General features: G+C 41.4%; 1 protein-coding gene across 1 annotated transcript; it reads right to left on the bottom strand.

The window, feature by feature from the left end:
- Positions 1-9421: 9421 nt before the first annotated feature.
- On the bottom strand, positions 9422-10697 carry LOC109891725 (relaxin-3 receptor 1-like). The gene has a single exon (XM_020484216.2). It carries the CDS (start codon positions 10695-10697, stop codon positions 9435-9437), a length of 1263 nt encoding a protein of 420 aa, XP_020339805.2. The 3' UTR covers positions 9422-9434.
- Between the last annotated feature and the right edge of the window lie 2949 nt (positions 10698-13646).

Here is a 13646-nt window from a genome sequence, read left to right as displayed (position 1 = left end):
GGTAGATCTACCAGATCCTGGCCGGTTGGCAGATCCTGGCCGACTGGCCGATCTGGAAGAGTCTGGTCGACTGGCCGATCTGGAAGAGTCTGGTTGACTGGCCGATCTGGAAGAGTCTGGTTGACTGGCCGATCTGGAAGAGTCTGGTTGACTGGCCGATCTGGAAGAGTCTGGTTGACTGGCCGATCTGGAAGAGTCTGGTTGACTGGCCGATCTGGAAGAGTCTGGTTGACTGGCCGATCTGGAAGAGTCTGGTTGACTGGCCGATCTGGAAGAGTCTGGTTGACTGGCAGATCTGGAAGAGTCTGGTTGACTGGCAGATCTGGAAGAGTCTGGCTGAATGGCAGATCTGGAAGAGTCTGGCTGAATGGCAGATCTGGCGGCGCTGGGCAGACTGGCGGCGCTGGGCAGACTGGGCAATACGTGGAGCTGGAATATACCGAACCGGGCTGTGCACCCGCACTGGAGACACCGTGCACTCCACAGCATAACACGGTGCCTGCCCGATCTCTCTAACCCCCCGGTAAGCACAGGGAGTTTGCGCAGGTCTCCTACCTGGCATAGCCATACTCCCTGTGAGCCCCCTCCCAAGAAATGTTTGGGGCTGACTCAGGCTTCCATCCGCGTTGCCGTGCTGCTTCCTCATATCTGCGCCTCTCAGCTTTCTCCGCCTCTAGTTCTTCTTTGGGACGGCGATATTCTCCAGGCTGAGCCCAGGGTCCTTTACCGTCCAGTTCCTCCTCCCATGTCCATTTATCCAGGTGGTGCAGCCTCTCCCATTGCAGCTGCTGCTCCTGCTGCTGCTGTTGCCTCTGTTGCCTCCGTTCCTGCTGCTCCTTTGGGCGGCTACACTCCCCTGGTTTAGCCCAGGGTCCTCTCCCGTCGAGGATTTCCTCCCATGTCCAGGGATTCTTATTGAGCATCTCCTTTTTCGGCTGCTCCTGCTTGTTGACACGCCGCTTGGTCCGTTGGTGGTGGGTGATTCTGTTACGGTTTTCTAGTGGTGATGGAGAGTCGGACCAAACTGTAGCGTGTCGATTGCGATCCATATTAATTTAAACAAAACGTAAACACGACTAACCACTAAACAATAAACGTAATGAAAACCGAAAACAGCCTATCTAGTGCAAACTAACAGAGAGTACAAGTAAGACACTAAGGACAACCACCCATGACAAACTCTAAGAATATGGCTGCCTAAATATGGTTCCCAATCAGAGACAACGATAAGCACCTGCCTCTGTTTGAGAATCACTCCAGACAGCCATAGACTTTGCTAGAAAACCCCACTAGCTACAATCCCAAATATATACACACCAAAACCCCAAGACAAAACACACCACAATACAAAAACTCCATGCCACACCCTGGCCTGACCCAATACAAGAAGAAAAAACACAAAATACTTAGACCAGCGTGACAGTTATATTCTTCAAGAATCAATGAGTACATATCCAGTCCAAAAATGCTAAAATGTAGTCCAAAAATGTATGTGGCTCATTGACCCTTTGACTTTAACGCAGATGGGTCATCCCAGCTCAAAAAGTACAAGAAAGAGTATTTCAACACCCACCATCTCAGATTGTTCTGAAATCGTTTATGTTAGATACAGATAAGATTAGCATTCCTGCAACATTATTCTGAGAAATTAAGCTAATTGATTGCACCCAAAATGGCCATTTTAATATATAGCATTCATATAATATTTAATAAATATAGTACCTAACATCTGATTTTTCTAACAATGAGTTAGGAATCCAAAGAAATTGTGAAAAGCCACCCAAGGACACCCCACGTCAATCCTACCATAACAACCAGTATATAGTATCAGTTCTCTATCTCTGACAAGTAGTATGGAGCTGCAGCTCAGAGTATTGTTTCTTCACCCTATGTAACATATTCTCAGTGAATTTGGTGATGTTCAGAGAAAATAGTAATTGAAGTTGTTAGGTTTTTGTCCCACCCCACATTCTGATATTACCAGGTTCTGACCAATAGATGGTGGTGTTCCCTCTATTAGGTGAAAATCTGACACTTTTGTTGGCCACTGTTTCAAATGTTGTTTCACAAGTCAACTGTACATACAGTGCATTCAGAAGGTATTCAGACCCCTTGACTTTTTCCACATTTTGTTACGTTACAACCTTACTCTAAAATGGATTCAATACTTCCCCCCCTCATCAATCTACACACAATACCCCATAATGACAAAGCAAAAACAGGTTTTTAGACATTTTTGCACATGTATAAAAAAAAAAATGAAATATCGCATTGACATAAGTATTCAGACCCTTTACTCAGTACTTTGTTGAAGCACATTTGGCAGCGATTACAGCCTCGTGTCTTCATGGATATGACGCTACAAGCTTGGCACACCTAAATTATATTTGGGGAGTTTCTCCCATTCGTCTCTGCAAATCCTCTCAAGCTCTGTCAGGTTAGTTGGGGGGTTCAGAGAAAATAGTCATCTGAACAGAGGAAAACAAATCCCACAACTCACTGAGAACACAGGACATAGGATGAAGAAACAATACTATTTGCCACAGCTCCATACTACTTGTCAGACATAGCAAACTAATACTACACTGAAGAAAAATATAAACGCAACATGTAAAGTGTTGGTCCCATGTTTCATGAGCTAAAATATAAGGTTCCAGAAAGGTTCCATATGCACAAAAGCTTATTTCTCTCATTGTGCACAAATGTGTTTACATCCCCGTTAGTGAGCATTTCTCCTTTGCCAAGATACTCCATCCACCTGACAGGTGTGACATATCAAGAAGCTGATTAAACAGCATGATCATTACACAGGTGCACCTTGTGCTGGGGGACAGTAAAAGGCTACTCTAAAATGTGCAATTTTGTCACACAAACACAACTCCACAGATGTCTCAAGTTTTGAGGGAGCTCGCAATTGGCATGCTGACTGCAGGAATGTCAACCAGAGCTGTTGCCAGATAATTTAATGTTAATTTATCTACCATATGCCACCTCCAATGCCGTTTTAGAGAATTTGGTAGTAAGTCCAACCGGCCTCATAACCGCAGAGCACGTGTATGGCATCGTGTGGGTGAGCGGTTTGCTGATGTCAAAGTTTTGAACAGAGTGCCCAATAGTGGTGGGGCTATGGTATGGGCAGGTATAAGCTACGGACAATGAACACAATTGCATTTTATCGATGGCAATTTGAATGCACAGAGATACCGTGACTATATCCTGAGGCCCATTATTGTGCCATTCAACCACCGCCATCACCTCATGTTTCAGTATGATAATGCATGGCCCCATGTCGCAAGGATCTGTACTCAAATCCTGGAAGCTAAAATGTCCCATTTCTTCCATGGCCTGCATACTCATCAGACATGTCACCCATTGAGCATGTTCCACCCAATATCCAGCAACTTCACACAGCCATTGAAAAGGAGTGGGACAACATTCCAAAGGACACAATCAACAGCCTGATCAACTATGCTGTGTGAAGTGTGTGTCGCACTGCATGTTTTCCCAGTCATGTGAAATCTGTAGATTTGGGCCCAATGAATTTATTTCAATTGACGATTTCCTTATATGAACTCAGTCAAATCTTATAAATGATTACATGTTGTGCTTATATTTTTGTTCAGTGTATATATACTTGTTGTTGGGGTGAGATTGGCATGCAGGGGTCCGTGGATGGCTTTTCACCATTTCTTTGGATGCCTCATGTCTTACTCATTGTCAGAAAAAACATTTGGCCCAATTTGGATGATAGGTACTATATTTATTGAATGTTATATGAATCCTATTAAATTACATTTTATCTTATATTTCAAAATGATAATGTTTCAGAAATGATAATCTTATCTCTTTCTAACTACAGAAACGATTTCAGAACAATCTGAAGTGGTGGGTGTCATGATTTGCTGAAATGACATGGAACTACCCAGATGTGAAACAGGCTTCGCTAAGACATAATGCTTGGAACCATGGAACCATGGAACCATGGAACTACCCAGATGTGAAACAGGCTTCGCTAAGACATAATGCTTTTCTATTAGTGCTTTGGTTTAGGATGTAAATAGGGAAAGGTTTGGTTTAGGATGTAAATAGGGAAAGGTTTGGTTTAGGATGGAAATAGGGAAAGGTTTGGTTTAGGATGTAAATAGGGAAAGGTTTGGTTTAGGATGTAAATAGGGAAAGGTTTGGTTTAGGATGTAAATAGGGAAAGGTTTGGTTTAGGATGTAAATAGGGAAAGGTTTGGTTTAGGATGTAAATAGGGAAAGGTTTGGTTTAGGATGTAAATAGGGAAAGGTTTGGTTTAGGATGGAAATAGGGAAAGGTTTGGTTTAGGATGTAAATAGGGAAAGGTTTGGTTTAGGATGTAAATAGGGAAAGGTTTGGTTTAGGATGGAAATAGGGAAAGGTTTGGTTTAGGATGTAAATAGGGAAAGGTTTGGTTTAGGATGTAAATAGGGAAAGGTTTGGTTTAGGATGTAAATAGGGAAAGGTTTGGTTTAGGATGTAAATAGGGAAAGGTTTGGTTTAGGATGTAAATAGGGAAAGGTTTGGCTTTGGATGGAAAAAGTGATTAATGAGATTATCTTCGGCCGATCTGCACTTTACCTGATATTCAACCCTTCCTGTCACCTTCAGTAAGGACATCTCTGGACAGCACTTTTCACTGGTTAGTGAAAATATCTATAAACCTAGGACAGTTTTGATCCAAATCAGAATTTGATCTAAATCATTTAGATTGATTATGGTAATATATCTCAATGAAAATCAATTTTCTTTGAGATTTAATTAGCATAATCAATCTAAATGATTTGGATCAAATTCAGATTTGGAACAAAACTCTCCTGAGTTTAAAGATGTCTACTATTTTATCAATATTATCTTATAATATCCATATTATCCACGTGAGAACATAATGTACCGCAATAAAGTCCCAAATTACTAACTGTAGTCCAGTCTGCCGATGCACGAGGCTGATTAATTTTAGTAGAGATAATCCTTAAATCACTGCTTTCACTATAAATTGGGGAAATACTAATACTGCATAATAAAACAGATGGAATGATTCCAAACAAGTCCATAAGTGACAAAGCAAAGGTTTTCCACCCTAGCTCCCGGGTGGTCAGCGGTCGAAGGCACTGCAGCTCAGTGCAAGAGGTGTCACTACAGTCCCTGGTTCAAATCCAGGCTGTATCACATCCGTCCATGCTTGGGAGTCCCATAGTGCAGGGCACAATTGGCCCAGCATTGTCCAGGTTTGGCCGGGGTAGGCCGTCATTGTAAATAAGAATTTGTTCTTGACTGACTTGCCTAGTTAAATAAATAAACACATTTTAAAAATCCTCAATTTCACTACCATAGAGCACACATTTGTAATGTGCCTGCTTTCCACTATCCCCTCTGATAGATTAGTCAATTACACAGATTTATTTCAAACTCAGCTCCATTGCCTAGTAATCTATTGTGTTATCAATTTATTTACTCCCTGTTGTAATGATGGGGCGGTGAGTCAGAAGCAGGTGCAGATGAAATGTTTTAATAAAACAACAAGAACACGACACTAACATAAGGCAGGACATCAATACACAAGAACAATGCAAACTGGTGAATGAAATGGGGACTGACATATAAAGAGGAGGAAATTATGAAGGTAACAGAGTCCAGGTGTGAATCATAATGATAATGATTCCCAGGTGCACGTAATGATGAGTGCCAGGTGTGAGTAATGATGAATCCCAGGACCGGTGGTTAATATTCATTCTGGCGATGTCGTATGCCAGAGGGGAGGAGCAGGAGCAGACGTGTCACCTACAGTATAGAGCAGGACATGAAGGGGATTTGTGTTAACTAGTTTATTGATTTGGAGATGAGGCATTGCTTCTAATTCTGCTTACCAGGCATGTTCACAAGACTCTTCCCCAGCCACTCTTATTCAAGTATTGTGTCACCATGTCTCCCATTCCCTTCAGTTTTACCACATGATTTTCACTACATGTTTTATAGTGTGAACTGTGAATACGTTTGTCATGAAAACATTTTGTTGTGTGTGCATATGTGTGTGTGTGCATATGTGTGCACATGTGTGTGTGCGCATATGTGCATATTTGTGTGGTGTGCACACTTGAGTGTGAGAGTGTTTCTTATGGAATTTCTGAAAGGAATTTTTCCTCTTGTGACATTATACTTGTAAAAATGGAACGTTTTCCATCCTCCCACCTGGGGAAAGGTAATCTTGCTGGACAGGATTGAGGTACCGGCATGGATTGTGCAGCGGTCACGTGTATGATGCAGCTGACTCAGATCATCGTAGGGGCGGGACTGGGTCGTTGGTCAACATGGCAAGAAGTGTGATTGTGGTGGTCCTCTTCACATCAACAATGTCTTTACTTGGTTGTCTGTTCATCACCCTCCACATCAGATATACGTGGAATAATCTCTTTTAATAAAGATATTTACGAAGACCCTGTATTAACCTGGTCTCCCTCTATTCTTTAAATCCTTTGAAGGGTTTTGTAAATGGCTTCAAAAGATGCATTATACAGTTGAATTCTGAAGTTTAAGTACACCTTAGCTAAATACATTTAAACTCAGTTTTCACAATTCCTGACAATTAATCCTAGTACAAAATCCCTGTTTTAGGTCAGTTAAAACCACTTTATTTTAAGAATGTGAAATGACAGAATAATAGTAGACATAATGACTTATTTCAGCTTAAATTTCTTTCATAACAATCCCAATCAAAAATGTACATACACTCAATTTGTATTAGTATTAGGTAACATTGCATTTAAATTGTTTAACTTGGGTCAGATGTTTTGGGGAGCCTTCCACAAGCTTCCCACAATAAGTTGGGTGAATTTTGGCCCATTCCTCCTGACAGAGCTGGTGTAACTGAGTCAGGTTTGTAGGCCTTGCTCGCACACACGTTTTCAGTTCTGCCCACACATTTTTTATAGGATTGAGGTCATGGCTTTGTGATGGCCACTCCAATACCTTGACTTTGTTGTCCTTAAGCTATTTTGCCACAACTTTGGAAGTATGCTTTGGGTCATTGTCCATTTGGAAGACCCATTTGCAACCAAGCTTTAACTTCCTGACTGAGGTCTTGAGATGTTGCTTCAATATATCCACGTAATTGTCCTTCCTCATGATGTCATCTATTTTGTGAAGTGCACCAGTCTCTCCTGCAGCAAAGCACCCCCACAACATGATGCTGCCACCGCCGTGCTTCACAGTTGGGACGGTGCTCTTCGGCTTACAAGCCTCCCCCTTTTTCCTCCAAACATAACGATGGTCTTCATGGCCGAACAGTTCTGTTTTTGTTTCATCAGACCAGAGGACATTTCTCCAAAAAGTATGATCTTTGTCCCCATGTGCTGTTGCAAACTGTAGTCTGGCTTTTTTATGGCAGTTTTGGAGCTGTGGCATCTTCCTTGCTGAGTGGCCTTTCAGGTTATGTCGACATAGGACCTGTTTTACTGTGGATATAGATACTTTTGTAGCTGTTTCCACCAGCATCTTCACAAGGTCCTTTGCTGTTGTTCTGGGACTGATTTGCACTTTTCGCACCAAAGTACGTTTATCTCTAGGAGAAACCGAACCCGTCTCCTTCCTGAGCGGTATGACGGCTGCATGGTCCCATGGTGTTTAAACTTGCGTACTATTGTTTGTACAGATGAACGTGGTACCTTCAGGCGTTTGGAAATTGCTCCCAAGGATGAACCAGACTTGTGGAGGTCTACATTTTTATTATTTTTTACAATATCTTTTGATTTTCCCATGATGTCAAACAAAATTACTTGCACTGAGTTTGAAGGTAGGAAATACATTCACAGATACACCTCCAATTGATTCAAATTATGTCAATTAGCCTATCAGCAGCTTCTAAAACCATGACATCATTTTCTGCAATTTTCCAAGCTGTCTGAAGGCACAGTCAACTTAGTGTATGTAAACTCCTGACCCACTGGAATTGTGATACAGTGAATTATAAGTGAAATAATCTTGTCTGTAAACAAATGTTGGAAAAATTACTTTTGTCATGCACAAAGAAGATGTCCTAACCGAATTGCCATAACTATAGTTTGTTAACAAGACATTTGTGGAGTGGTTGAAAAACTAGTTTTACGCCATCCTAAGTGTATGTAGACATCTGACTTCAACTGTACAGTATATGTTACTGAGCATGGCAGAACTAACTGTGTGCAGATCAATGATTTCCATTCCACCTCCCTCTCTTCCGGTGTAGATGTTCTCAAAAAGATCTTGATAAAAACATATGAAGCATTCTGATGTTGTACCCTTAGGCAAGGCTTTCAACCTGACTACTCTCCAACATCAATCCATCTATTAAAGCCTAAACAGTGAACCAAGTGGCTCCAGATGAATTCTGCCAGGCACATAAATCGAAATGTAATTAATAAAAATTAAGAAGTTTAACTCCTCTGAAAGGGATTTACACAGAAGCATGTATTGTGCAGTTTATCGCATGGTATGCATCCACAGAGATGCAGTTTGTCATGCGGTCTACACTGAGGGTTATTGTCAATGATGTGCCCCTTGCAGTGCTATTTATAGTTGGTGCAGAGTGAGTAGGTGTCTGTCAACCCCCCACCTTTCGTAAGCAACTTTACAGGTCACTGCACACCTCTGGCATGCCAATTTTTCCTAGAAGCAATTAGCTCAGAATAAAGGACTAACTGCTGGTGTATGCTCTTATAATAGTCATGATTACAAGTGATGTCAAATAACTATCTCACACATTGCACCTCTAAATTGAACTCCGAAAGACAATGAAGGACAGAACATTCAGATAAATGTGGGGGAAGAGAAGAGGGTAAGATAGCCCACTGTTTTTTTCCACTTCAATTACTGACTTCTAACATCTTTGTGCAACTTAAATAGATTCTGCACAACTGAATACATTCCCTACCGGTTAGATATATCACAGTAATTGTAAAAAGGCAGTGCAAGTCATGTAAAACCAAGGAGCATGTGTAAGATTGATTTACCACATCACAGTTGTAATCTATCAAGCTGTGTATGTCAAGATGATCCAGGTCTTTATTTTGATGTGCCACACATAGACATTAAAGCCCACAATTTACATAAAATTAACCGACTGACTTGTTTTACACATGAATGATGTGCATCTATGAAACACATTTCGAAGAGGGAAATGCCCGTTATTCAGTTGTAACACGATTGAGTGGCATTGGAAAAGGTCTCTACAATACATTTCTGAATCTGTCTAGGCAAGTTTGGCTTCAATCAGTCCAGGGCATGACACATTTGTTTTGACAAAAATAGTGTTGATAGAAATAAATAAATACATGTATACATATTTAATTAATAAATAAATCGATCAACACATTAATACATCCAAATAAATCGACTTGGCACCGTTGACAGCTTGGTAGGCTGCTTGTATTAAGACAGGCTACGTACTGTTCGGGAGCATATCGTTTCTCCCATTGTAAATGACAACACCAGGTGGATAGAAAACCAAGGCTGGCTCTGCCGGACTTAACGGTACCAACGCATGTCCATGCTCGTCTTGCTCTGGCTTGGTCGTCGCCGTAAATGGTCTCATGTTGGTCACGGATGGAGAAGTTATTTGCCAAAAAAGTTTTTTCAAAGCCTTTCTGAACTCTCTTCTCATTAGACAATACAATATGGGGTTTAGACAGCTGTTAGAGTGCGCCAAACAGACAGACACTGGGAATAGATATGCCTGCGTGGTGTAATATGCCCAACTGAAATGCACAACGTTGAGTTTTATGAGAATCCCCCAAGCCGTTAGTGCCTGGTTCGGCAACCAACAGAGGAAGAATGACAGAACCACTATAGTCACAGATTTTGTCACTTTGGAGCGCCTCTTTGCGCTGGAGGTGTTCACATTCCTGGATGTGATGAAGCGCAAAAGCAGCAGGTAGCAGACGGAGATGATCCCCAGCGGTATTAGAAACCCGATCAGTACTTTTTGACTATGGTAAAGTCCAAGCCAGAATTGTGCGTCAACGGTGTCTGGAAATTTAACAAGGCACAATTCCTCGTTGGAGACAGTCGCGGTTGTGGAGAACACCGCATGGGGCAAAGCTGCGGATATAGCAGCAACCCATATGACAATGCTCATAAAGCGCGCGGAGCAGCAGCGGTGACGGCGCCGCCTGCTCTTGAGAGCCGATGCAACCGACCAGTACCGTGCCACACTCATAGCAGTCAGGAAAAACACACTTGCGTACATATTCATCGCTGTCACGTAAGACACTATCTTGCACATGGCTTTTCCAAAAAGCCAGGTGAAGTCCAAAGCGTTCTCCACTGCCCAAAAAGGAAGAGTTAATACAAACTGGAAATCAGTCAAAGCTAAACTCGTCACGAAAAGGTTAATGGACGATTTCTTCCATACTTGTTTAGACTTCATGAGATATAAGACAAGGATGTTTCCTATCAACCCCAAGGTACAGACCACAGAGTAAATTACAGAGATTATTATTCTCAGGACGGCGGATCCATCCCCGAATAAATAACTTTTCTCCAAATCAGACAAGTGAGCGTACTCTCCAAAGGACTGGTTCGTTTCGTTAAGCATGAACGAGAAGTTGAAGTCAGCAACAGGATATAATCCTGAACCTTCCTCGCTTTGTTCCCCATGCATCTCCGACCTCAGCCCCGCACCGCTGCCGCTCAGAAAATCCATTTATTTTCCTGACAGTTGCCTCGGATGTTATGGGTATCCCAAGTGTCGAGACGCACCTGCTGCAGCTTGGTCTCTCTCACAATGTTATGGGTAGTGTTCTTGTTGAGTCTTGCAGAAACACACACAACAACCTGCTAGATGCCAAATCCGCTTTGAAATGGTCGAATCACGATCCCAGATGACCATTATCAAGTTTTGAATTGAATTAAAAAATAAATAATAATATCAATAAAACATAATGCGTAAAAACATTAATATTGTGTGAACGGTTATATCATCATGAAGAAATGAAGGGACCCTTCCTCTGAGTGTTAAGTGGGGTATGACTTGAAAGGATCTACCTGGGACGTGTCTTATTTAAACATCGCCGCAGGGATTGGACAATGTGCCTTTTTACGCATGTGCATTTATGGCGCTGGCAGCAGTGCTGGTTTTAGGGAGTTTGTGAACATGAGCGACAATGGATCTATCCAAATCTCTTCTCCCCGCTGCAGTACATCTTTAATGGAACGAAAAGGGAGTCATAAACCATTTGAGCTCATGCATTATATCATAGACCCATAATTGTATTACTCTGCCATTAATCCTGGAGAGCTCCATATTACCTGAAAAATGTATGAGGTAAACTTAAGTTTGTGGCTTCAATTCCACTGCCACGTGATCTGCAGTTGTGTGAGAGAGCCATGCCTTCCAGTTAGGCTTTTCAGTACATTACATACATTTATTTTGATTATAAATACAAATGTTATCTCAATCATCAACTGTAAACCACTTTTTGACAACTGTTGATGCAAAACGGATTACTACTTATAATGTAATTGATTGATTTGATGAAGTGAGATAATAAAACAATAATTATCTTTATCCTCCTCATCAGTTTTACCAGGCACGTCGCCCTGCTCCACATCCCCAACACTGTCTCGGGACTCGTCTGAAGTGGGTAAAGCTGATATGGCAACTTCTGTCTGTAGCGTATGAACCGTTTGAGCTACAAACTAATATGACCTACTATGGAAAGGGGAGATTCTCACGAACACGATGGTACTCTCCTTCTGAAGGCAATCCATACAAACAAATGGAAATATGGAGGTAGTTTTGTGCCAACAAAATAAAGGGTTAAATATGTGTCCAAGAAAACCAAAACATTTCCTAGATATAGGACAGACACTTCAAAACCTTATTCTTATACTTTATTTTTTGACTGTCTTTTTAGCCATTTATGAATGTGTTATTCAGGCGAAATTCAATATTTTATTAAATCATTTGTTTTAAAAAATCTTGATACCTGAAGGCTAAATTATCTATGGCATGTATTGAATTACAGACATTTTGTCGTGGCGTATTCATTTTGACAATAGATGTTATGCCGGTTAAAGCAACTGTTATATTATTCCATCTACAGAGGTCCGATTGAATTGATTGGACTGTTCTGTTAATGTTTCTGTCTGTTTTATCTAAGGAAGTGCCGAGGGGCAGTAGGGCTGACTTGTTTAGATTCCTTTTATAACTTTTCTTGAGATGAAGCTGCATTTATCTATGCTCTTCAAAGCGTTTGGGAGCGGTTAATATGCATTGCCTAGATAGAGTAAAATATCATCTGCATATAATGAGATAAAGTGATCAGTAGATTTGAGGAAAAGTGGATGGCAAGGTTTTGAAATGATTTTGACATTTGATAGCAGTCATACAGCCAAGAAAGGGGAAGATATCAAACGCTGACAACTATAAAATCCCATCAACGGACATTTTCATCTTCTTTAAGACATTCCATGCTAAATGATTCAACCCTTTATAAAAATGTATCCATTATTTTTATATTGGTCGTTTCATAGCAGCAGGAAGTAGTTTAGAGTTGGGGGTGTTGCGATGCAGAAAACAAATATTTGCCCCTGCTGAAGAAGTCTATTGGTCCACTAATATAGACTAGTAAAGGCCCAGTACACTACTTTTGTAATTTTTTAAAATACGACATCTATTTGAGTGTTTACCAGCATTTGTGGCTTGAGTCTGATAATTATCTGTACAAAACAGTTAATCTAATAATATTTGTGGAATATAAAAATACTTGCTTGATATACAGCAGGTTTTCCTACTTACAAAGCATGTAGAGGTCTGTATTTTTTAAAATCATAGGTACACTTCAACTGTGACAGACGGAATTTAAAACAAAAATCCAGAAAATCACATTGTATGATTTTTAAGTCATTCATTTTATTGCATGACATACTGTAAGCATTTGATACATCAGAAAAGCAGAACTTAATATTTAGTACAGAAACCTTTGTTTGCAATTACAGAGATCATACGTTTCCTATAGTTCTTGACCAGGTTTGCACACACTGTAGCAGTGATTTTGGCCTACTCCTCCATACAGACCTTCTCCAGATCCTTCAGGTTTCGGGGCTGTCGCTGGGCAATATGGACTTTCAGCTCCCTCCAAAGATGTTCTATTGGGTTCAGGTCTGAATACTGGCTAGGCCACTCCAGGACCTTGAGATGCTTCTTACAGAGCCACTCCTTAGTTGCCCTGGCTGTGTGTTTCGGGTCGTTGTCATGCTGGAAGACCCAGCCACGATCCATCTTCAATGCTCTTACTGTTGGAAGGAGGTTGTTGGCCAAGATCTCGCGATACATGGCCCCATCCATCCTCCCCTTAATACGGTGCAGTCGTCCTGTCCCCTTTGCAGAAAAGCATCCCCAAAGAACGATGTCTCCACCTCCATGCTTCATGGTTGTACTCATACTTCTTCTTCCTCCAAACACGGTCTCATCAGACCACATGACCTTCTCCCATTCCTCGTCTGCATCATCCAGGTGGTCATTGGCAAACTTCAGACGGTCCTGGACATGCGCTGGCTTGAGCAGGGGGGACCTTACGCTCACTGCAGGATTTTAATCCATGACGGTGTAGTGTGTTACTAATGGTTTTCTTTGAAACTGTGGTCCCAG

This window comes from Oncorhynchus kisutch, linkage group LG6 (assembly GCF_002021735.2).
Source record: "Oncorhynchus kisutch isolate 150728-3 linkage group LG6, Okis_V2, whole genome shotgun sequence".
Classification (NCBI taxonomy): domain Eukaryota; kingdom Metazoa; phylum Chordata; class Actinopteri; order Salmoniformes; family Salmonidae; genus Oncorhynchus; species Oncorhynchus kisutch.
The sequence above is the reverse complement of the archived record's forward strand: the minus strand, read 5'-3'. Positions and strand labels throughout refer to the sequence as shown.

What these genes read in the sequence shown, in the direction of transcription:
- LOC109891725 (XM_020484216.2), bottom strand. Translation starts at nt 10,697, where the DNA reads ATGGATTTTCTGAGCGGCAGCGGTGCGGGGCTGAGGTCGGAGATGCAT.